The 27,126-nt window shown below is 32.3% G+C and overlaps 1 protein-coding gene across 3 annotated transcripts in view; it reads right to left on the bottom strand.

The window, feature by feature from the left end:
- Positions 1-27,126, bottom strand: part of LOC148283521 (uncharacterized) — a 259,257-nt gene that overhangs the window by 217,316 nt on the left and 14,815 nt on the right. For all 3 annotated transcript variants that reach the window (XM_088243706.1, XM_088243704.1, XM_088243705.1), the window contains exon 2: positions 11,257-11,660. In XM_088243706.1, coding sequence (XP_088099832.1) covers positions 11,257-11,344 — 88 coding nt within the window. In that variant the 5' untranslated portion in view covers positions 11,345-11,660. The remainder of the gene's footprint in view (positions 1-11,256; positions 11,661-27,126) is intronic.

Here is a 27,126-nt window from a genome sequence, read left to right as displayed (position 1 = left end):
ATTTTTTATTTGAACTGAAAAATTCATCATTGGAAAGCTTAATTTCTTTACTATTTTTCATCATAATCACCAGATTTTTCAACGCATTTTTGTTGACGACTTTTGGAATCCAGCTTCAAAGAAGTCTGCAGCCAGTACGCGGAGGAATTTGAAAAAGCTTAAGAAATTAAGCTTTCAAATGATGTATTTTTCAGTTCAAATTAAAAATGCTTTAAGCCTGAAAAAAAAATTGAGAACCTTATTTTTACACAACCCTCGTATTTGCTACTACTACTACCATCATGCCATTTCCTCGTAGGGGTAGGCAGAGAGAATGGACCACAACACACGTCTATCCTGGCATATATTTCTAGCTTCTTCCAGATTCATATATCTTGACATACATGCCCTTCGGTTCTGTCTGCTTTTGACATGACCTGACTTAACATTTTGGTTAACCGGATCATGCCACGTTGTCTTTGTCTCACGTTGCTGTTTATTTTCGCCATATATACTTGTTTTACCATTCTTTCGCCTTCCATTCGTTCTACATGACCAAACCATCTAAGAGAATCTTTCTTTAACATATAATATATATAACAACGAGCATTATGTTATATATATTTAGATCATTCATTTAGCGCTATTTTTCGTGAAAATCACCTCAAAGGCGCTGTACAATAAACAAATATCCCTGCACGTCTTGCAGCTACAAAGCGCATGGATGGTTGGGATTCTAGTTGCTCGTCTCTAATAACGATATATTATAATTGTGACATATAAGAGCTATATAACAGCACGTCTTGCAGCTACACAGTGCATGGATAACAAAAAATCTAGCCCCTATTTACACTTTATTTATTTTTTATTTGACAATGAAGTTAATCGTTTGAGTGATATTTAAAAAAATGAAATAAAAAACAAATTTATAAAAATTGAAGTTAGATTACAACAAGTCTTGCAGCTACTGAGAGAATGAACTGCTGGAATTATTTAATTTAAAAAAAAATATGTCTAGTAAAACGTAATAAGATAGCGAAAACAATATTTTAATTAGTCATTCCTTTGCCACCTTAAATTATTACATTGATGAAATTTAAATCACATCTGAAAAAACATCTCCTTTCTTTTCCTTAATCTCTCCTCCTTTCTTTTTTCCTCTTTCCTCTTTTTTCCTTTTTCCCATGGAGTAATAGTTTTGATTTAAGGTAATTTATTACGTTTATTTATATTTTTATATATCTTTAGCTTTTTTATCTTTTTTTTTCTATTGAATATGTTCTGTAACTTGAATTATAAAAAAAAACTTTTATTTTATTGGTTGGTTGGAAGAAATTGCCATTTGGCAATAAGCCCGCCAATGTACAAAAAACATTATGTACAAAAAGTAAAATAAAAAAAAAAAATAAAAAAAAATATACTCGTCGATATTTCTTTATATAAATATCTCGAGTGTTTTAATTTAATGTTGGTACTGTCTGCCTGCAAGACGAAGGAATTCAAATGCGGTACGCGAGCCGCAGTTTGGAGACCCCTGGGTACAAGATAGTTAATAAGGAGGTCAAAGAAATGACGGAACCTACTACGCACGCGCAGAAGAAAGGGGAACGCCGGTTAGTCATTATAATATGAATGTGGATAGGTCGCTTGTTATCCGGATCTCATAAATTATGTTAATCTAAGGAGGATAGTATCTTAGGCATGCAGCCTGGGCGTGCTGTCAGGTTTTTGATCAGGGATGCAATCAAGTTGAACTAAGTGCATAGGATAGACAAAATTAGAATCAACCACCTGCTTAATTCTCAACTTAGTCGTTTAAAATAAACTTAAAATCGAATGTATGCCGTCATTTCAGCATTTAGAGCAATCTCTTAATCTGTCTTCATTGGAGAGACGTAGAACTGTGATGGACCTCATATGCATTTTCAAAATACTGAATGCTTTAAGTGATGTCCCATCTCTGTTGCAATCAATTTCTTTTCATGTTCCCAACCGTGTCACCAGAAGTCAAAATCAGCTATTTATTAAATCTTCTAAGAGCAACTTTTGTTTTTATGCCCCAACGTCCAGAATGTATAGATTAGTCAATTCATCATACGACTTGGAATTCTTTGGATAGATCTTCCGGCTTTTCGTAGATCTCTTCGCGACTAAACAGTGTGGGATGAAGTTGGATTGGCATAGTTTAGCTCGAAGTCTTAGGTCTTTCGTTTTTATGAATATATTGTATACAATTATTGCTTTGCTCTTGTTTGTCTTTGCTAAATAGTTTTATGTTATTTTTGTTCAGTTTCTTGTATTTATGTTTCTTCATGTAACTGTTGTTATTGGCTTAGGCCGTGTTTATAATAAATAAATTAGGGAACTATGCATTTCAGATGAACTAGCTGACATGTGTCTTACGCTTAGATCAGCTACGTCTACGGAGAGAGAAAAAGTTATTTTACCTGTAAGCAAACAGCGTACTAAATGCAGTTCAGATCCTTGGCACTGAATGCTCTCCCAGCAGAGGTCCGAATCTGTGAGAGTGAAGTGATGTTTCGAAAAAAACTTAAAACCCACTTGTTCTCTAAATCATTTGAATAAATCCGTAGCATGTGATAACATTACGTAGACTTCAACCTGGATTCAATTAAATTTATTTATCTTTAAAATCACTTTGTAAAGCGCCCTGAGGTATTATATTACGAAAATGGCGCTGCATAAAATATCCATAATAATAATATTAATACGAAAAGAAAAGTGACATGGTTACTCGGATTGCAAAGGGGTAATTATTCCTATTTTGAAACGGAGCAATATTTTGATCGTTGAAGAATTGTAGAACTGAGATGGACTTTATTTGGTTTGTAATGGATGTATTATTTAAAATAAATTAAATGAATTGAACAATATTTTAAGTTTGTCCAAATTTTTGTAGACAAGAACTGGATTCAACTCCCTGAGGAGCTGTTTATCAACATATTACAACAGAAATGAAGAACATTTAAGAGAAAGAAATATAGAAGTCTAGGCATCTACAGGGCTTATGACCTGTCATTGGCTAGTTAAATTTTCAGGCGTTGCCTAGTATGAAGGTGAAATAATTCAATTAGATGAATCTCACCAGCATAAATAAATGTTTCAGCTCTTTAACTTCACAAACAACAACAGATGAAAGAATTGAAGGAAAATAGACGTTTAAATATGGGCAGAATGGTGAATGTTACACAGTGTGTAAAGTGGCCACTTAAACCAGCCAATGACAGGTCATAAGCCCTGTAGATGTCTAGACTTCTATATTTCTTTCTCTAAACTGTTCTTCATTTTTTGTTGTAATAAATGAATTGAATTGAAAAATTGCATTTTCAAAATACTTAATGCTATAATTGATGTCCCATCTCTGTTGCAATCAATTTCTTTTCATGTTCCCATCCGTGTCACCAGAAGTCAAAATCTGCTTTTTATCAAATCAAAGAGCAACTTTTGTTTTTATGCCCCAATGTTCAGAATGTGTAGATAAATAAATTCGTCACACAACCTGAAATTCTTTGGGACAGATCTTCCATTTTATAGATGTCTTCTTCACTAAAAGCTTGGAAACGAATATGGTTATACTGTAATATTATTGTTGTACTATATAATTCATCCCAATTCAACACAGAGGTTAAGTCCTACGGAGTTGGGACTTGTGTTCAAATAAATGTCAATGAAATTATATGTAAATAAATAAACAAATTGATACTTATATAAACCAGGCGTCAATCTAAATTCCTGTGGATAATAATGACACTTTGATAGCAAGTTGTTAATATTCAGGTATGTTATACGACCTTGTGCAAATAGTTTGAAAACAAATTTATTTATATACGCACCAATTTGCAAATTCAAAGTTGTAAGAGTCGTTTATTAGTCAGTGAAATTGTTGATGTAATTTCATTGCTACTTATTTTAGAAATAAACGACGCCATCAACATCAAATAAAATATAATGTAGCAATTTTTATAAGTAAAATAATTAAGGGGATAAATAAAACATTCGAATTTCACGAAAAATGTCACACTTCAAATTTTATCTTTCTAGAAAAACAAGAGTCGAAAACTCGTTAAATAATGGATTAAAGCTGTACAAAGAGTTACCCGAAGAAATAAAAGAAATAGCAAGCATTAAAATATTTCAAATTAATTTGAAAAAATGTGTTCTTGAATTTTTTTTATAAAAATTGTAATGTTAATAAAAGTTTACATTAGTTCTTAAAAAGTTATGAACTAACTTGATAAAGCATAAATAAATCATCACCATACCCTTATCATACCCTTATTTGCACCTTGTGGTGTACAGGGCACTAAAATGTTAGTGTGATCAGTGATCAATCTTACCCTTTAAATACCAGTCCAGGAACAATGATATAAAGCAATTTAAACAACCTTTGAAATCAATATTTAATGTCCACCACTCTACGAATTGAGCCTGGGACTAAAACATACTTGACAGATGCCCCAACCACTACAATTTTATTCGTTTTATTATAAAACACATTTTTTCATTTCTTATCTTTTAAATTAAATTAAAATTATAGTCTTAGCATTATATAGCATTTTATACCAGTCCGCGCATAACTGCGCAGTCGGAAGGTTGTGAGTGGGGTTGTCGCAATATATTTAACTCATTTATGAATGAAAATCAAATCCATCTCATCGCTACGATTAAAATAACAAACAAAAATAAAATATTTCTTGTAGACATTAAAAATATTAGCTTATTTAACTCATAACAGAAACAGCAGATTGAAAATATTACAAAGAAACTTAAAAGACTAACTTGTATATTCAAAACAATTCCGAATAAAATTAATGTAAAGGAACTTTTAAAAAAATATTTTGTATTGTGCCTATCAATTTTGGAGTACGGTATAATCGGATGGGGTGGTGCGAGTGTCACAGTTTTAAATAGTGTATTTGTTGCACAAACATCCATAGTAAAAATAATATTCAGAGTCCCGATACATACATCTACTGAAGAAATATTCCATAAATCACAACTTATGACACCAAAGCAAATGAAAGACATAACCCTTACAGTACATCACATACGAATAATATAATCACTAGATCCTCAACAGAAAGACAACTTAAACAAATAAAAACTAATACCACTGTCGGACAAAGGGATTTTGAGTATTATTCATCTATAACCTTCTTCCACTGTCTATTAAAACAATTTGTAACGAGAAAATGTTCATAAAGGCTATACAAAATGGATAGTGGAGCTAGGTAGAAGTAAAATGGATTGTCTCATTCGCCCAAACCAATATTTAATCAACTGCTTCACAAGTGTATAGCTTATGCTATGTTTTTGTTCTTTCATTGTGCGTTTTGTAATATAAATAATATAGAGGTACATAAATTAATTGTAAACATAAATACGTTGTGTTTAAAACTGTCTATAAATTTTGTTAATTGTCTCTGTTTATTTAGTTAGTCTTCTTTGTTTATTCTCAAATGTAAAACTATTAAAAAAAAGTATATTGTTAAGTGTCCTTGGCCCGGGTAACCTCACTGAGGTCACATTATTATTTTATTAATTACAGTTTAATATGGAAAAAATATTAATAAATAAATTAAATGAATACATAAGGGTGAGCATATTGCCTTAAGGCAATTTCTTTCTACCTACCCAAACGATTCAGATTGAGAAAATAAGATGTTCATAGAAATATTCTAGGTAATCATAGAGAATTTTGGAATTTTTTACAAAATTGAAAAAAAAAGCACTAAAAATTTAAACTATACTATGACAACTTTGGTTCCATCCAATATATGGACGGAGCGCGCATGTATGTAAAGTACCAAATAAATCCCTAAGGGGTGGAATCTGGCCTACAGCAGTTTTGTATTAGTAAAATCATTAGTTAAAATAAAGGTTATCCTTTTTGAAGCACTCCACTGTAGCTACAAATCCTTGTTTAGAGTGGTTGCAGACAAAATATAATTTGCCATAATGATGGTCAACCTCCAGTGAAATAGCACCATAAGAAAAAGTTATAATTTGTGAAGCAAAAAATGAAAACATGAGTTTTAAAAATATTAATCGATTAAGTCTTATAAACACTTGTTAATAAATGTACCCACGCGTTTGATATGCATAACTGAATAATTAAAATGAAGCGATCACTCTTGTCCTTGAATTAAAATATATTTTGAATGTGTAAGTATCTGTGAAAATTCATTTTTATATGGTAAATGTCAAGAACCAGACACAAGGTTAGCTGCGTACACCGTGCCACGAAACTATAGTCACCACTGACTCCTATTTTTTTCTAATGCTCTAAAGGGCGCTGCCTTGTGTGTAGAAAAAATAGATCGCATATTTATACTTAGAGTTTCCGTGATTTATTTAAAATGGTAAATAAATCACGGAAACAACTTGGCTTCATTAATACTAAAAAGACTGTGCCACAAAATTCATTTACACACGGTGATGTAACGCCGTTTTACCTTAATTAAAATGCAAAATAATCTGAAGTTAGGACATTTAAAAAAAACAACATAGACATACACGGTTAAATAATTGCTTTTCCACAATTTTTAAAACTGATTTTTTATTTATTTATTCATTTTTTTTACCTTATCATCATCATCGTATCCTTTCCACACCAAATGATGCACAGGGCACTGCATTGGTACACCAATCGCAGCGTATCTTGATCAGGCCTCCGTGGTGTAGAGGTCAAGATGCTTGACTCACACACGGAAGGTTCCGGGTTCGATTACCGGTGAGAACACAAAAATTAAAATGTGATTTTTCTCAAGTCTGGATATTCTGTGATATAATTCACCCCTGTAATGAGCTTCCTGGCCTGTTTTAATGCAATAAAATAATATTTTTGTAACATGAAAGGACTATGAATTATTCTAGTGTAAAAACACCTTTTTAAAAAACATTTCATGTCAACCGTATCGGAAATCGAACCCGAAACCTCTGCATGGCAGGCAAATGCACTGACCATTACACTACGGGGCCGAATAAATTTTTATTATAAAGAATAATAAAAATAATAATATCTCGATGGGGTAATCCGTGCCGAGGACACTTGTCAACATTTAAAAAATATTTTTTTACGTATAAGAGTATACAAAAAAGACTATACAGAGATAAATTACAAAATTTTAAGACAGTTTTACACACTACGCAATAACGTTAATATTTAATTTCTGTTTGCCTATATCATTTATTTTATAAAAGTACAATAAAGGAACAAAAACATAACATACACTATAGGTTTGAGGAGCAGGCGATATAATTTAAGCCTGTTATAGCAAAATAAATTTAAAATCATAAATACGTCGGTTATAACTAGTGTACACTCGAACTAGTTGAGTTAGTAAAGACACATATAAATCGTTAAAAAGCGTTTTGCATGACAGCGACATTTTGGCAAAAAAACTCATTTTGAGACATATTTCAAAGATGTAAATTAAATTTGCATTTTAAAAGAGGCGATAGTTTGAGAAAAAGGTGATTTGACGAGTTTTATGTGATTGAAATGATGAAAAAATGCAAAGTTGACAGAGAAAGTTATTTTATTATACCTTGAATATTTAATCAGGTTAATTAACTTTTTTAAAAGAATGTTGACCTACGAATTTCAGGTCACCGATTGATTTAATTACTTTTAAGTGCAGGTACTTTTCGTGGTGCTTATTTTTATGATTTAAAATGGTGGATTGAATGTTTGTTTATTTGTTATGGTTGTTTGAATTAACATTTAATTACTCAAAATATCAAAGGATGCGTCGGATGTTTGTTAAAAGATGCATGTACATTGATAAAATGCAGGTTACGCGGAAGCATTTGATTGCAAGCGTACCGCTGTGTATTCGTAAATACCCGGAATGTTTCGGAATCCACCCGAACTGGCTTCGTAAACACCGGACGTGTCGGATAGAGACACCTGACGCATTATCCACCCCAGTAATAACCGAAACAAACCAAATTATTTCATAAGACATTTATAGCTAAGTCGACCTACAATAAAAACGATAATATTAACAAATTACAACAGGGGTTGAGAATACCTAAAATAAGGGAATATGAAAGTCTAGGTATTTACAGGGCTTATGATCCGCCGTTAGCTGGTTTAGTGGCCACTTTACACACTGTGTAACATTCACCATTTTGCCTATGTTTGAACATCCATATTTCTTAAATTCTTCCATTTGGTGATTTAAGAGAAGTTAAAGAGCTGAAACCTTTACTGTTGTGAAGAGATTCATCTGACTTAATTTTTTTTACATACTAGGCAACGCCTGAAACAACTTTCCAATTTTTAAACTTGTTCTTGGACCAGTTGGTTTTATTACTATATTTCAGTTTGTCTAACTGTTTGTAGATAAAAAACTGGATTTCACCCCCTCAGGAGTCATTAAGATTAACAAATTACAACAGGGATGGAGAATACTTTAAAGAAGAGAATATGGAAGTCTAGGCATTTACAGGGCTTATGAACTGTCATTGGCTAGTTTCAAGTGGCCACTTTACACACTGTGTAACATTAACCATTTTTGCCTATGATGAACATCCATATTTCTTCAGTTCTTCCATTTGTTGATTTTAGTGAAGTTAAAGACCTAAAACCTTTATTGTTGTGAAGAGATTCATCTGACTGAATTATTGCGCATACTAAGTAACACTTAAAAACAATCCAGTCTTTTGTCTGCAAACATTTGGACAAACTCAAGTATTGTAAAAAAAACGATAATGTTTATTCAGAATATTTTGAGTTTGTCGGAATGTTTGTAGACAAACAACTGGATTTCATTCCCGAAAGAGTAGTTTAATAACAAAAAAATGAGAACATTTTATAAAAGAAAATATAGTCTAGCCATTTAAAGGACTTATGACCTGTCATTGGCTGGTTTTATAGGCCACTTTACACACTGTGTAACATTCACCATTCTGCCCATATTTAAACGTCTATATGCCTTCAATTCTTTCATCTGTTGTTATTTGTGAAGTTAAAGAGCTGAAACCTTTATTTATGCGGGTGAGATTCATCTAATTGAATTATTTCACCTACATACTAGGCAACGCCTGAAAATTTAACCAGCCAATGACAGGTCATAAGTCCTTTATCTACACTGCGTAACATTTACCGTTTTGCCATTGATTGGACATCTATATTTCTCCAGTTCTTCTATCTGTTGATTTTAGTACAATTTAGTATATTTATTCGGTCTCGTGGTGTAGTGGTCAGCGCGTTTGCCAATCAAGCAAGAGGTCTCGGGTTTGATTCCCGACACGGTGATATGAAATACTCGTATTTATTTAAAAGGGTGTTTTCACATCAGAATATTTCATAGTTCCCGGACTGGTACCTGAAGCGTAAGACTGATCATCTTATCTTCATGTTATGAAAAATGATCAAGATAGGCTGCGATTTGAGAAAAAATACAGTGCCCTATGCACCTTTAGGTGCGGACAGGGAATAGTGACGATAGTGTATTTTGATCCATATTATTTGCCAAACGCCAGTGAAAGTAATAGAGTCAAATTCAATTAAAATCGCCATACCCGATTTTTTTTTTTTAAGCGAGTAACTAGTTGATTGAATAAAAAACATTATTTTCTTGTATGAGTGAAACGGATAGGAAGACCTTTGGTTTTTAAAATGGTTGTGTGGAGGAATGTACTTCCTCTGTTGATTTTGATGAAGAAAAAAACTGAAACCCTTATTGTCATAGCGTTATACACACAGCAGTTTCAGCTCAAAAGCTCTAAAAATGCCCAGACTAGCATATTTCCTTATCTAAAATATTATTGAGACTGTTATTTGTTAATGTTAATATTAAATTAAGTGACGTTAGTAGGCGCTACTCAGGAGCAATTTTGTAGGGTTACGAAATTAAACAGTGCCAATTAATAATAAATGCTCAAGTGCTTCCAAAACATCCCGAACGGGAAACGTATTTTCGGCTGATACCGAAGCATCTCGGGTATTTACAAATATGCTACCAGGCGGTAATATGTCCAAACATAGGTACAATAGTGAATGTTCCACAGTGTGTAAAGATCAGACTTAAAATGCCAATGAAAGTTCATGAGCTCTGTAAATGCATAGATTCATAAATTTCCTTTTATAACATGTTATTCATCTCTGTTGTAATATAATCTACCAACTAATGTTAGAGTCGCCCGTTCTTTGTTTACATTTAAATCTAGATTGAAATTTCTCTTTTTAATATTTGAGATGTACCTTTCTCCTTTTTCTTTCCTTCCCCTCCCGCTCCTCTCTTCATAGTATAGTGTGATTTTTTTGTTAATTTTTGTTTCAAATTGTATAAAATTATAAGATTCTCTATAAATTAATAAGAAAACGGACGCAGAAAACTCCGGTGACAACTGTCGTCAAGCGAAGGCGATACGGTTGGCTAGGCCATATACTGCGGATGCCTTCTGAGAATCTTAACCACGCTTGCCCACTTTACAGATATCAGGTTCTCGACGTCCTGGACGTCCACTGCTGACTGTTTGTCGGCAGTTTGTGTCAGAACTTCGGGACGACAACCTGACTTGGGAGGACGCAAAGAAGTTGGCAGCCGATAGAGATGCACGGAGGCTCTTTGTGGTTCCCGTATGCTCCAATTAGGGAGCGGACATGGAATGATGATGTATAAGTCATCTATAATATGTCAATGTACTTGTAATTTTCTCAAAATGAACGGTTTGGGTAGGTAGGAAAAAAATATTTAAGGCAATAAACCGCCCTTATATGAACATATATTGTTCATATTTATAAAGTTTTAAATGAATAAAGTAATATGAATAACTCCCAAGAGAGTTAAATCAAGTTCGTGTCTACAAAAATTTGGATAGACTCGAAATATTGTTAAAAAAATCAGCTGGTCCAAGAAGTATAAATATTTAAAAAATATATTTTTAGGCGTATCTTCATTAGGTTAAAAATTCAGCTAGAATGTCACTCGCCTCTATAAAGGTTTCAGCTTTTTAACTTCACGAAGATCAACGGATAGAAGAATGAAAGGAATATAAATGTTCAAACGCAGAAAAAACGGTGAATGTTTGACAATGTCATTCCATATAATGATCTTCGTCTCTGCTGTAATATATATAAATGTCCATTTTTTTTCCTTTACAAAATAAGTTGAACACGTGAATTTATAGAATAATTTAAAAACATCTATAAAAAACTTCAGTGGCATCTATGAAATAAGGTGTAACTGTTATTTTGAATAATCAATTTAGATATATTGTTAAAAATATTGACAATAATCTTACCTTGACAAACTGCAAGTCCAGAAAGTAGAAACACGGCAAATAGTGCGATTTCCCGCTGGAAAAACCTTCTCCTCTCTGTGGACGCCATCTTTGGTCACAACTATTTTGTCTAAAAATCACTTTTTACCACTCCGAATTTAATAAAACGGCGAAAAAATGTCACGGAACGACCTTGCCGCCGCTCTAGCGAGCCAGCGCATTGTCACTTATCACCATTTCACAAGAAAAATGTCGAAAACAAGAAAAAAACTCAATCCTGACAACTTTTTTCTTCCCGCGTAGACTTGCGACAGATGCCCGCGGTGTTGAAAGCGGAGAAAATAAATATTCCCTCGGGAGCGCTGTCACATTTTTTTCCTCTGGCAGCACCGATTAAATTCCGCGCGTTTCGGATTCGTAGGAACCTGCAAATGAAAAGAAAATATTAACATTATCGGACAGCTTGTGAACGCGAGTGAAAGTTTAGCCGCAGGCGCAGGGCAAGCGTAAAGGTTAAAAGTCGTGCGTATTTTTTTCGATTACAAATACGGACTCGATTTTGTCTATGCTCACTATTTAAATTCGAATTAACCTTATTCTAAAATGGAATAACATGAATATATATTTTTTAACATGTCATGCAGAGATGTTATTGACAAATATGTATATTTACAGTCATTGTACACATCTAAGAATGTAAACTGATTTAATACCTTTCATGTCATATACCTGCATTATCTGTTTTATTGTCTAATTTTTTTTTTCTAAGTATATTAATTGATATGTTTAAAGATAATAAATTTTAATATATCGTTTAATTTTTTAAAGGAGATAATTAAAATAATGTATCTCTTAATAATGGATGTTATTTTTAAATACATTTTTTTAGTGTCAAAAAAGAAAAATACGTCATTTTTTTTTTTACAAAATATTTTGTTCAAAATTTATAAAACAATCTTTATGAGAAGTTAAAAACACTTTAAAAAAAACCCACTTATTTTTAAAAACAGGCGCAACAACAATATTTAGGTAGACACTGTTACATTGAAAAAAAAAGAAGTATTAATGTTCCAACATTGACCAAATATTTCAATTTTGGTGACTATTTTCAACGAGTTGTAAATAACTCACGATTAGAAAATGGAAATCAAGTTGGGATAGAATGGGATTTGAATCTCGGACCTCTGATCCGTGAGACCGCAACACTAACCACGGAACCATGACCCGATTTAGTACGTTAATTTGTAATATTTTTATTTTTTCATATTATATTTTTAATAAATGTTATTAAATATTTGTAAATAACCACTTACCGACTGTTCTATGCCTACCGGTTTCGAGACGTTACTGTCTCTTCGTCAGGACAGAAAAACCGATAGACATTGAAAAGTCGGTAAGTGGTTATATACAAATATTCCATAATAATAAATAAAATGTTTGGCCACAAAGTTAATGGTTTAAATAACAAAAGTACATATTTTTTACTGTATTTTTTATTTCATGATAATACATAGATTTTAACTTCTTTGATAATAATAATCATGGTTTATGTTTGAAACGGGTTGTGGTCTTGTGGCTAGTGTCTCGGACTCACGGACCAATGGTCCGTGGTTCGAATCTCACTCTACTCCAACTTTATTTTCGAATAGTGAGTTATTTACAACTCGTTAAAAATGGCCCTAAAAACTTAATATCTGGGTAAATCATAGGAACGCAAATATTTCTCTGATCTAAAAAAAAAAAAACTAAAATAACTACTTTTTTATCTACTACATACACACTTAGGTTATAGATTTTTCTCGATCATGTCTAATCTACCTAACTAGGTACAACCTGTTTTAAGGCAGACATTTTAATGCAAAAAAAAAAACAATAACATCACTAATTACTAGTTAATTTATTATACAGTTATACAATATTAATATATACCATTTATTATTTAAGAATATTTTTTAGTTAATTTTCCGATTTTTCTCTACCTAAACCCAGTAACCATTTTTTTACAAATTTATTTCATTGAATTCGGGTCACGGTTTTGCAATATTCAAGTAACATAAACCTGAAATTTCTTTGCCCAAATTCAGAGTTTATTTATTTTTGTATTTTATGTTACTCATATAAATTTTTTTTTATCGTTCATGCATACTCAAATATTCTTAACTTTATTTTTGTTTTTTTATTACATATTACAATTTATAGTAATTTTCTGAGACTTATTTTTGTAACTGTCCTGTGAAAATGTTACAAGAGCTATGAGCGTTTAAGTAAATAAACGAATTATAATTTTAAAAATATAAAACATGTTAACATCCACATTTACTTCACAAAGGTCATCAGATGGAAGAGTTGAGGAAATGTGGATGTTTAAGCATAGCCGTAATGGTAAATGTTACACAGTTTGTAAAGTGTTCACTTAAACCAGCCAACGATAGGTTATAAGCCCTGTAAATGCCAAGACTTTCATATTCCCTTCTCAAAAATGTTGTCCCTCTCTGTTGCAACAAATTTAGATCAAAATAATTCCCTACGGAGAAAATCCAGCCATTTTGCAAACATTTGGTTATTTATTTTTATTTTGTTTTATTTTATATTATTGTTTTTTTTTGCACCACAACAGGCCGGGAGGAACAGAACATCCAGGCTTGAGAAAAATCACATTTTTCTCATGCCTGGGTGTTCTCACCGGGAATCGAACCCGGAACCTTCCGTGCGTGAGTCAAGCATCTTGACCACTACACCACGGAGGCCGCCAATTATATATACTCAAAACATTGTTGAATTAACTAACTGGTAAAGAAAGTAGTATAAAAATAGTGATTTTTTTTTCAGGCGTTGCCTAGTAGGTGAATTGGTTCAGCCGGATGAATCTCACTCACATGATAAAGGTTTCAGCTATTTTACTTTGCAAAAGTCAACAGATGGAAGTGTTGAGGAAATTTTAATGTTTAATCATAGGCAGAATAGTGAATGTTACACAGTATGTAAAGTGGCTACTGAAACCAGCCAATGACAGATCATAAGCCCTGTAAGTGACTAGACTTACATATTTCCTTCTCAAAAATATTTTCCCTCTCTGTTGCAACCACTGAATAGATAATTCTATTGTTTAAACCAATTATAGGTTAAAGACAAATTTGTTTTATATTTATTTAATTAAAATGGATGATCTTAAAGTTAGTGTTTCAAATATAAATTTCATGCAATTATATATATCTCGATAAAGCAGCACAGAGTAGATCCAAAACCAGTCGGCAATTAAATAAATAATAAGTCTTTAAAAACTAAGTGTTATATTTTAATTTTAATTGAAGTTAATTACTTCATTAATTTGTGTCCATTTTTTTTGTATTTTTGATGTACACATGTAGGTTTTTTATAAATATTGACAGACAAAAATTCGACGTACAAAAAAATCCATCTATCGAAAATGAACTTTTAAATCTTCTATTGCAATTCAGTTGTGCTAATTAAGTCAATAACCTTTGATAATTATGCCACAGGTAAATGTTACGAAGAGTTAGATTTGTTGAGTAACTGTTATATAGCCCCAAACTCAATATTCAGCTCATACTCAGGTTATGAACTGACCAAGCGACTGTTATACTGTTTTACCTTAGGGATATGTAGAAACGGAATAATATCTGTCCACCCAGTTGGAAAAAAAATCGTAACCTACGTTAAAATTTGTTGAACCGACGCGACGTTAACTTAATCCTTTGATCCCTGAAAGCAGATTAAGAAGAGCTTTTAAACTTTAAAAAAAAAAAAAAATATCTTATTTATAGCTTAAAAAAAATTAAGTACATATTTTTCTTGTTTATCAAAGCCCTCCACTTAAACAGTAAATGCCGGATCAGAATCAACTTATCAACTAATGGTACATAGGGCACTGTATTGGTGCAACAATCGCAGCGTATCTTGATATTTTTTTTGTTACATGAAAGAAAGATGATTAGCAAACAAACTCTTTCCCTTAGCATATTACAACAGAGATGAAGAACATTTAAGAGAAGGCAATATAGAAGTCCAGGCATCTACAGGGCTTATGACCTGTCAATGGCTGGTTTAAGTGGCCACTTTACACACTGTGTAACATTCACCATGTACTTGAAATGATTCAATTCGATGAATCTCACCCGCATAAATAAAGGTTTCAGCTCTTTAACTTCACAAACATCAACAGATGAAAGAATTGAAGGAATATAGATGTTCAAATATAGGCAGAATGGTGACTTCTATATTACCTTCTCTTAAATGTTCTTCATCTCTGTTGTAATATGTTAATATAAACAGCTCCCCAGGGAGTTGAATCCAGTCCTTGTCTACAAAAATTTGAACAAACTCAAAATATTCTTGTAAAACCCTTTCCCAACCAAATCCATTTTACTTAGGAAAATCCAGTCCTTAACTCCTCTCTTGAAAATAGTTTTTGTCCTTGAGAGCTTAATACGCTCTAACAAAATATTCAGTGCGATAAATGAGAGATGTCTCTGAGCAAAAGTCGTACTGGTTTTAGGCATGACATAATTCATGCTCTGGGAAAACCTCGTACGGACATTTAGCTGAGACCTCTCCTTATTGTTCGACCAGAAGAGAGTAAGTGCTTCTTTTAGGTACAGTTATCTCATTTGGTTAGTAAATATTAATAGTAATAATCATGATTTATTAACAAAAATAACAACATCTACTACATACACACTTAGGTAATAGATTTCTCTGGATCATGTCCAGTCTGGCTAACTAGGTACAACCTGTTTTAAGGCAGACATTTTTATGCAAAATAAACAATAACATTACTGCCTACCAGTTAATTTATTATACAGTTAATTTATAACATTTATTATTTTAGAGTAAATATTCCGATTTTTCTCTACCTAAACCCAGTATTACATTTGTATATCAAGTAGTATTTATAAACAAACCATCAAGCTGTTTTCCCGTAAGGTTAGGCAGAGAGGATAGAACGCCACACCACCCTATCTTTGCATACATATCTCGCTTCCTCTACATTCATACATCTTCTTATGCACGCGCGCCGATTATTCCGACATTTAACATGTCCATCTTCAAGTATTTGTTGGCTTTGGTCATGCCATGTCTTACTCAGTTTTCCTTTATTTCTGCATCTATCAACATTTGCATCGTCAATATTTTTAGCCGTTCTTTTGCTGTCAGTCCAAACCAACGCAGAGCTTCTTTTTTGATCCTTTTTTTTAAATATTTATTACAGCAATGAATTATTTAAACAACAATTTAATTGAGTAGTAAAAGTATATATATATATATATACATATTTTCTATTTTTGCTTGTGGTTCATCTAAACTGCCTTACTAGGGATAGCTTCTCCGTTCTAGGGCAGTAAATAATATATTTTATGATAAAATAAAAAAATAAAAACAATTTTTTTATTATGTGTGCTCTACTTTTAGTCTTAAAGTAAATAATAAATAAACAATGAAAAACATAAACATATATTTTATTTTTTTAAATAATATTTTTTTGCACCACAACAGGCCAAGACGCCCAATTTTAGTGGTGAATTACATTACAGAACACCCAGACTTGAGAAAAATCACATTATATATTTTTGTTTTCTCACCAGGAATCGAACCCGGAACCTTCCGTTTGTGAGTCAAGTGTCTTGTCCACTTCACCACGTTGGCCAAATAATACCAAGATCTCTTTATCCTAAATCCTTAGTCATTACTAGTAAAACAAGTAATCAGCTTACGTCCTTCTACATCGGACAAAAAATTCTCTGACTCCCTCCGACCGATACATATTAAAATGCAATCAACACCTTCTTCAGCCTGGCAATCCCAATCCCATTTGTGCAGCATCTATCGTACATACTCTGATAGTTTGGAGAAAACTATTCTCCTGGGAAGTGTCGAAGGAACAAGGTCGCGTGGACGTCAACCGACAAGATGGAGCGGCACAGTCACCGAGTTATCAGAATCATCACTGACGAATGCCTATGGAAGAGCACAAGACCGTTCTAGATGGAGGGAGACTGTCCACAGACGAGCCATGCCTGGAGTCAGGCGTAATCACCATCCTCAGACATGAGGCGCGGATTGAAGAGAGAGAGAGATTGTACATAGTTTTATCACACATTCGCCTGAGAGATCGCATTTCAGCAGCATTCAGCCTACTTTCATTCCTGTTTTTACAAGTCCATACTTCGCTCCCATACATCAAGGTCGTCAAGATGATCAGGGTCTTTTATTTAAATATTCTAGTGTGAAAACACCTTTTTAAATAAATGTCTAAATTTAAGCGAGTTAGTAAGATCAACATATTTCAACAGAGACGGAGAGCATCCAAAAGAAGAGTATATGGAATTCTAGGTATTTTAAATTATTTTTTTTAAAGGAATAACCCGCTTAGCCTCTATATTGGGGCTTGTCAGCAGGTGGGATAGAGGGGATATGGAAGGAGGTAACAAAAAATATACTACAACACCCAGACCAATTGAGAAAAAAATCTTTCTTGGATTTTTTTCTTGTAACTGGCGGGAATCGAACCCGCGACGCCAGTTTCACAGTTGGCCGTCTAAGCAACTGAACCACGGCGCCTGTCTTTAACAGTATTTTTGATTGTGTAAAAAAATAAGGATTTATACTTTAAAAATGATTTTGTGAATCGGACTTTCATCCTAAATATAATCATAACCACTGTATAAAATTGCTTTGGGAATAAATAAGCTATCTTCATTATTATTCATATAATTAACTCAAAAGTGATAGATAATTATCTGTAAACATATATTTTAGCTTTATTATTATGTTTTTTAAATTACATATTCTCTCATGTATGTAGATGTGTTACTATTATTACTTTATTGTATTATTTTGTATTTATTTTTAATAACAATTAATTACCGAATTGAATTATAAAACCACTATTAATTATAAATAACGTATTGCCTTGTATTATTATATAACTTTTCTGCATTCTATTTTTCGACTTGTATAAATTTTTATTATTTAAATTTTTCAATTATTATATTGTTTTAATTATTTTGCATATTGTTAAATTTGTTAATTAGTGTTTTTGTTTTATATATGGAAGAATCCCGTCTTAACACGGAATTTTCTAACAAGTCGCGACATAAAAATAAATAAATTATGCTCTATGATAAAATTGTGTATTTTGTGCATTAAATAAATAAATAATCTCTTAATCTGTCTTCATTGGAGAGACGTAGAACTGAGATGGACCTTATATGCATTTTCAAAATACTAATGCTTTAAGTGATGTCCCATCTCTGTTGCAATCAATTTCTTTTCATGTTCCCAACCGTGTCACCAGAAGTCAAAATCTGCTATTTATAAAATCTTCTAAGAGCAACTTTGGTTTTTATGCCCCAATGCCCAGAATGTGTAGATTAGTCAATTCATCACACGACTTGGAATTTTTTGGGATAGATCTTCCGGCTTTTCGTAGATCTCTTCGCGACTAAACAGTGTGGGATGAAGTTGGATTGGCATGGTTTAGCTCAAAGTTTTTGGTCTTTCGTTTTTTAAAATATATTGTATAAAATTATTGTTTTGCCCTTGTTTGTCTTTGCTAAATAGTTTTATGTTCTTTTTGTTCAGTTTCTTGCATTTATGTTTCTTCATGTATCTGTTGTAATTGGCTTAGGCCGCATATATATAATAAATAAATCTTGGTCCGTTAAGGAGACGAAACTTGTTACCAGACGCATTTCCTTTTTGTCTAAGGTCAAAATATCTTTAAGTTCATTTACACCACAAGAAACGTGGTAGGTCAACAATAACAAGGTTAGATTGCGATACACCTACTAGTTTATATAAAATAGTATATTACAAATAAATAACACATAAAATAAGCACGGAATAACGATCTTCCCACGCTTCGAACTGTCTTTACACCAACGCAATTAGCAATTGAATACTTTGCAGACGGAATTTTATACAAGTAAAGTGATAAAATTATTCAAAGAAATTTGTACCTTTGAAAAGAATTATACTTGATTTTTTATAGGACAATACTCTGGAGAAATATGAAATATTTTTTCAATTTTCTTAAAATTAGTTGCTGGATAAGTTGGATCAAAGATAAGTTAAGCAGGAGATACATTTAAAATGACTATAACAGATCTAATAAAAATATGGTATCTACAGTGTAATATGTCGATGTCACTAAAACTGTCATTAAAGGTAATCTGTATTCTTTGAAGAGAGCTATTTTTCATATAATTAGTCAACAACATTTTGAGTTTGTCCAAATTTTTGTAGACAAGGACTGGATTCAACTCCCTGGGAAGCTGTTTATATTAACATATTACAACAGAGATGAAGAACGTTTATTTATTTATTTATTTATTTGACACTTTATATACATATACAATAAATATACATATAAGGGCGGGCATATTGCCTTAAGGCAATTTCTTCCTACCTACCCAAACCGTGCAGTTTGAGAAAATTATAAATACATGAACATATTGAATCTTACAATTTTATACAAAAATTAAAAGCAAAGATTAACAAAAATAAATATATGTATTAAAAAAAAATAACACTATACTATGAAGAGAGGAGAGGGGATGGGAAGGAAAGAAGAAAGATAAAGGAACAATTTAAATATTTAGATAGTGACATTTCAATCTTGACTTAAATGTAGATAATGAAGGGGCGTCTTTAACATTAGTGGGTAGATTATTCCACAATCAAGCGGCTACTACTGTGAAAGAGGAGGCAAAAAAATTAGAGCGATGACAGGGTATTAAAAGGGTTCTCTCGTTACTAGAACGAAGAGATAGTCCGTGTTGTGAAAGAGGTTGGAAGTGCTTTCTCAGATAAACAGGCGAAGTGGGATTATTTAAAATATTGTGAAGAAGTGATAGAATGTGAATGTTTCTTCTATGCCTGATACTGAGCCAGTGTAGTTGCGTGCGATACTCGGTTATGTGGTCAAATTTGCGAAGATTAAAGATAATAATAAGTTAAAGAGAAGGTAATATAGAAGTCTAGGCATCTACAGGGCTTATGACCTGTCAATGGCTGGTTTAAGTGGCCACTTTACGCGCTGTGTTAAATTCACCATAAATAAAGGTTTCAGCTCTTTAACTTCACAAACATCAACAGATGTAAGAAAAGAAGGAATATAGATGTTCAAATATAGGCAGAATGGTGAATGTTACACAGTGTGTACAGTGGCCACTTAAACCAGCCATTGACAGGTCATAAGCCCTGTAGATGCCTTGACTTCTATATTACCTTCTCTTAAATGTTCTTCATCTCTGTTGTAATATGTTAATATAAGTGTAACTCGAAGAGTACATGTAAATGTACATGCAAATAAAAAAAATAATCTGATTTGTTTTTATAATTTACAATTTAATCATATGTTAATTTGATTTTTCTTTTATTTTTCTTTTCTTTTCTTTTCTTTTCTTTTCTTTTCTTTTCTTTTCTTTTCTTTTCTTTTCTTTTCTTTTCTTTTCTTTTCTTTTCTTTTCTTTTCTTTTCTTTTCTTTTCTTTTCTTTTCTTTTCTTTTCTTTTCTTTTCTTTTCTTTTCTTTTCTTTTCTTTTCTTTTCTTTTCTTTTCTTTTCTTTTCTTTTCTTTTCTTTTCTTTTCTTTTCTTTTCTTTTCTTTTCTTTTCCTTTCCTTTCCTTTCTTTTCTTTTCTTTTCTTTTCTTTTATTTTCTTTTCTTTTCATTGTCATGTCATACCATATATATGTGCTATAAACTTTTTAATAATTAAAAAAGGAATGGCCCGCGCTCAGACGCTGAAGTCTTTGTGGGCATTTTTTCAAATTCATGTTGCAGCTTAATTTTAAGATGTTTTTTTCTAAAGTGTATTTTTGTAATTAAATTTCTATGTAATTTCTCGTAATATATGTATGGAAAAAAAAAAAGACAATACCCCTTAGTATTCAATTTATATAAATAAAATCAAATTTAAAATGTACGATAGATGCACAAATGTTGAGATCTGTACATTATGTGAGGCTGAAATCAGCATTATCAACATAATCAAGAAAGGAACTCTTCGCTGGTTTGGACATGTAGAGCGAATGGACAGCGAAAGAACGGCTAAGAATATTAACAATGCAAATGTAAGGAATAGAAGAAGGCCGAGAAAAATATGGCATGACCAAATCTAACAAATACTTGAAGATGGACATGTCAAAAGTCAGAATAAGGAGAAGATGTATGAATGTAGATGAAACGAGATCTGTATGCAAAAAATATAGTGATGTGGCGTTCTATCCTCTCTGTCTACCCTTACGGGGAAACGGCGTGATGGTTTGTTGTTGTTGTTGTAAATCTATACTCTTAAACTGACTAAAATAAAATTGCATGTAGATACTTATTTTTTAAAAGTGTCTTGTCTAACATACTCGTCAGTTCAATTACTTGTAGCGTGAATCTAGGCTTTGATTTCCATAATAGGCATCCGTTAAATATAAAATAAAATGGATGTACTTATATTGAAATCTGTCGGGAGCTTGCGCAATTTGGTCTAAATCAAGTTTTAAAACAGCGAAAAATATAGGTTAATGATTTGTTTAATAATGTAAATGCTCAACTCAACACAGGGCTTTTGGCTTCATAGAGTTTGGGATAAGTTTTAATTATTTTTTGGTAATACAAATGTATTTGCATGAATAAATAAAAAGTTAAAAATTACGGTAAATTTACAAGAGAGGATCATTTAGGAATAAAAAAATATTTAATGCATGTCCAGGTGAAATAAGGATTCAGTTATATGTGTAAAATGTAACCAGCATCTTAGACGAATGTTATTGAGCAGATAAACAAAAAAAAAAAAAATTTAATCCAACAAAGATTTTTTCTCAATTGTTCTGGGGGTTGTGCTGTATTATTCATATCTTTTTTTCATATTTTCTCTTTCTCACCTGCTGACAAGCCTCTCGAAAAAAGGTTTAGTGGGTTATTAATTAATAATTTTATAAAAAAGTGGTTTAGTTTAGCGTCTACTTCGTGGTCTACATATAAGCATGTTTGCTTACCAAGTCTTAAGTCTTGGGTGTTATTCCCTGACTAAATGGCCTTATTTTTGGACTATATTTGACCCACAAGGGTGCAAAATAGGCAAAGAAGTTATATATACTGTGGTCACAAAAAATCAGGGTTGGAATTTTTTTGAGGGGATCCCCCTAAAAGCTGCCAATTGGCTAAGAAATGAGATTGGCGAAGTTTCAGCTCCATTGGATAAAAAAAATCGTTTTTCTCAAATTTAATCTCGATGAGGCACAAGTCAACATTATTCAATTGAGTTAAAACTTTGGAAATCTTATTTTCTAGACAAATCGCAAATATTAAAGGGGTCCCGCCGGCATTAGGACGAAAATATTTTTTCACCTTATACCTTGTGACCACCCTACTGTGGGCGTTACTTCTGGCAGAAATGAGTCAAGTTAACTATAAACAAACTATGGACATTTGCAACATTTAATACCATTTTCACATAGACCAACCTAACAAGTCACCAGCTGCGGCGAAACGAAAACGAAAATTATACTCTCTCCGTTCGGCGCTGGTACCAGTTTTATGACACGACATAGTTAACGACGCTCAACACAAACGGAAATAAATTCGCGTTTATTACCACGGCTAGATTCAATCAGTATAATCTACAATTCTCATTTATTATATAAAAAGCGTAAAAAAAGATACAAACAAAGATAATTAAAACATGAAAAAAAATGCTCAAAATGCCTCGACTACAGACACAATAGTCAAAAGTCTTACAAGAAAGTTAAATCCAATAAAAAAAATACTTTTTTTTTTCTAGAAAATTTTATTCCATTCATTTTGCCCTGCGTAAATTTCATATAAATTTGTATCGAGTGAACAAGTGTTATATTATTTTTTGTTGAACGCAAAATTAGTGTTAAAAAAACATTGTGTGATAAACATTAGAGCCGGACGGACGTCGCGTTGCTCGGGGTATTGTTGATACATTTACCTACGAAAAACGTATTTTTATGCATCGTAAAAAATACATAATTACTCATGCGTGCTCACTAGTCTAATGTCTCTCCTTAAAACTGATCATATTGCCTTTATATTCAACGATCAAGATACGCTTCGATTGGAGTACCAAAGTAGTGCCTTACGCATCGCCAAAGGGAAGTTAACATATTTTACATATTTTATCATTTTACGCTTGTTGAAAGTGTAAAAAATATAAATCAGGAAATAGCAATAAAAGTAAAATTGTGAAACTTTCAGTAAAAAAACTAAGTACATGAAACATCAACGCACGGTAAAGACACAAACCCGCAATTCGTCACTGTCGCAGATCTCTTACATGTATACAGTTTTATAATTTCCTTATATTTTCCGTGAAACATTTGGGGCAGAAGAGAATTTTGCATTTACAAAAGAGTTTCCATTCTACTGCCGCACATAATTGTCTGAATTTAGAAATATTTCGTGATTTATAATAATCTCAAACGATCAGATTGCATGACAGTTTCGATTCATAAATTGCGATGAATAACAAACGCGCCAGTGATGTAAGAATGAGACACAAATAAAATTACTCTTCATATGTCATATTCGGTTGAGAGTTTACCACTGTAATTTGGCCAATTGGCCTATTGTGCAAAAAATTATCAAGCTACGCTTCAATGCCTATGATATTTTATTAATGTAGTATCTTATACAATATTATTCTCAATCCGAGCGGACAATTCTTTGTTTAAAACAGAATTAGAATCTATGAAGAGTATTTTAAAGTTGATGACTACTATTTTAGTTCAGTTTAGTTCAGTGCCAAACAACGGCGTTTATTATTTACTATGATAAACGCCGATACAGACATGGACTGAAGAAATATTCCACAAATCAGAACTTATGACATCAAACAATTATACGCTAAAACAATACTCACTTACATATTCAAAAACTACTCTTACTCAAATGAAAGACATAACCCCTAAAATACATCACATACAAATAATATAATCACTAGATCCTCAACACAAAGACAACTTTAACAAATACAAACTAATACCACTTTCGAACAAAGGGATTTTGAGTATTATTCCATTAAAATCTATTACCTACTTCCACTGTCTATTAAAATCTTTAGTAACGAAAACATGTTTAAAAGGCTATAAAAAAATGAATAGTGGAGCTAGGTAGAAGTAAAATGGATTGTCTCATTTGCCCAGATCAATATTGAATCAACTGCTCCACACATGTTTAGCTTATATTAGGTTTTTATAATATTATTGTGCGTTTTGTAATATAAATAATAAAGATGTACATTTGTACATATATAAACCTAGTTTTTAAAACTGTCTGAATATTTTGTTAATTATCTCTGTTTATTAAGTTAGTTTTCTTAAACAAATTACAACAGGGATGGAGAACACCTTAAATAAGGGAATATGGAAGTCAAGGCATTTACAGGGCTTATGACCTGTCATTGGCTGGTTTAAGTGACCACTGTATACACTGTGAATTATTATTTTACATTCTAGGCAACGCTTGAAAACAATTTTCCAGTTTTTAAACTTCTTCTTGGACCATGATTCCCGAGGGGGTGAAATCCAGTCTTTTGTCTACAAACATTTGGACAAACTCAAATATTGTAATGGAAGAGATATGATGATAAATGAATTCACATGTTTCTTACATACCTTTAATTAAAAAGGACGAATTCTTTATGGAAAGGATAAATATAAGTTTTTATTATCTCGTCCTATTTTAAAGACTGAAATGAGCTATGTAAATTATTATTATTATAAAATTTTGTTTCTTGGGTTTTACGGGTTGCGGTGTCATCAGGGGCTTATTTAACACTGATTCCCTTAACCCATCAACAATTTATTATAATAATTAAAATATGAATTTACATATTCTGTACAAAAAGTTTTAAATAAATAAAACAAATATTAATGTTCTAAGTAAATTCAATGTCTGGAGGCCACCAAATTAATGGTTAAGTTCATATTAAATCGGTGTGAAATAATTCGTAAGTGTTACAACACAACCGAAGAAGTGTTTAATTATTAATTGGTATGGATTCAAAGCAATCATTTCAGTACTGTGTAATTTAGCAGTGACTTGTAATTTTATGATTGACACGTATTACACCAGAGATACAGTACACCTTTGAAAAGGGAATTCTTATATATAAAGCCTATTACCGGTCACTGGACCACGTTAAGTACAACATTTACGATTCTATTATCGTATCCGATGTAGGGAGTACCGCTTTACCAATAGCGTCTTTGATACCAAATTTATTTATTTGACACTTTATATATGTACATATACAATAAATATACATATTAGAGCGGGCATATTGCCTTAAGACAATTTCTTCCTACCTACCCAAACCGTTCATTTTGAGAAAATTATAAATACATGGACACATTGAATCTTACAATTTCACTCAAAAATTAAAAGCAAAGATTAACAAAAACAAATATACAAAAAATTAACTCTATACTATGAAGAGAGGAGAGGGAATGGGAAGGAAAGAAGAAGGATAAAGGAACAATTTAAATATTTAGATAGTGACATTTCAATCTTGACTTAAATGTAAATAAAGAAGGGGCGTCTCTAACATTAGTGGGTAGATTATTCCACAATCGAGCGGCTACTACTGTGAAAGAGGAGGCAAAAAAATTAAAGCGATGACAGTTTATTAAAAGGGTTCTCTCGTTACTAGAACGAAGAGATAGTCCGTGTTGTGAAAGAGGTTGGATGAGCTCTCTCAGATAAACAGGCGAAGTGGGATTATTTAAAATATTGTGAAGAAGTGATAGAATGTGAATGTTTCTTCTATGCCTGATACTGAGCCAGTGTAGTTGCGTGCGATACTCGGTTATGTGGTCAAATTTGCGAATATTAAAGATAAAACGAATACAAATATTCTGCAATCGTTCTAACTTATCAAGCAATTCAGAGTTAGCATCTGGATAACATACATCCGCGTAGTCAATTTCTAGTGAAGCTCAGATTTTAAGGATAAATATAATATGCGTAAATGCTAAGTAGGTACCTATAGTAAATAACACAGTGCGGACCATGTTTGTAGGCATCTTTGAGCATTTTTATATTGGTTGCACTGGCGGCTCCTGACCGAAAAAATTGGCAATGCAGTTCTTTACATTTCGTCAACTTGTAACTTGCATATTAAGTTCAAAAATATTATAACAACATGACAGGTCTGACGTGATAAACGGGCAATAGTATGACAGATAATATCCGGCGCATCGGAACCAGGAACGTTAAATTCGCCTAACATTATACGCACGTTATAGGATACTAAATCAACTAAATTCGTACTAATTTCATGTCATTACGCATGTTCAAAGTGACATTGCAAACGCACTTTAAACTTCAAATATGCGCATGCGTTGGCAATGCCCGGAGTATGTATATTATCTTCTCCCTCTAACGCACGATTCACCAGTATGAAGCGTTGTCTATCTCCCTCAAATGACGATCTTAGGAGAAATGACAGATTTCATACAAATTCAGGCTAAAGAATTGTGCAAAACAGAACATGCACAGGGACGATTGCGCATGCGTAGACAAGATGTGAAAATCGTCCGCTAGAGTCGAATTCGCTAGATCTTTTGGCGCCAGTATTGAATATTATGATGTTACGAGTATAATATTGCAACGAATCCCTGTTTTTTGTAGCTACCTATAACATATTTTTACTATCAATAAAATTACTCATTTGTTTGCACATATTTTTACTTGACAGTGCACTGCACTTATGCACATACTAAGGAACCGCCTCTGATTGGTTGCTAGATTTTTTATCTTCATAATGTGTTGATATAATAGGAATTAAAATACATATTAGGTACTGGTGAATAATAATGATTTCTTAGTGAGGCTCAGCCTCACTTGCT

Source organism: Micrasema longulum, unplaced genomic scaffold (assembly GCF_059751315.1).
Source record: "Micrasema longulum isolate JH-2025_06_02 unplaced genomic scaffold, ASM5975131v1 h1tg000225l, whole genome shotgun sequence".
Lineage (NCBI taxonomy): Eukaryota > Metazoa > Arthropoda > Insecta > Trichoptera > Brachycentridae > Micrasema > Micrasema longulum.
The sequence above is the reverse complement of the archived record's forward strand: the minus strand, read 5'-3'. Positions and strand labels throughout refer to the sequence as shown.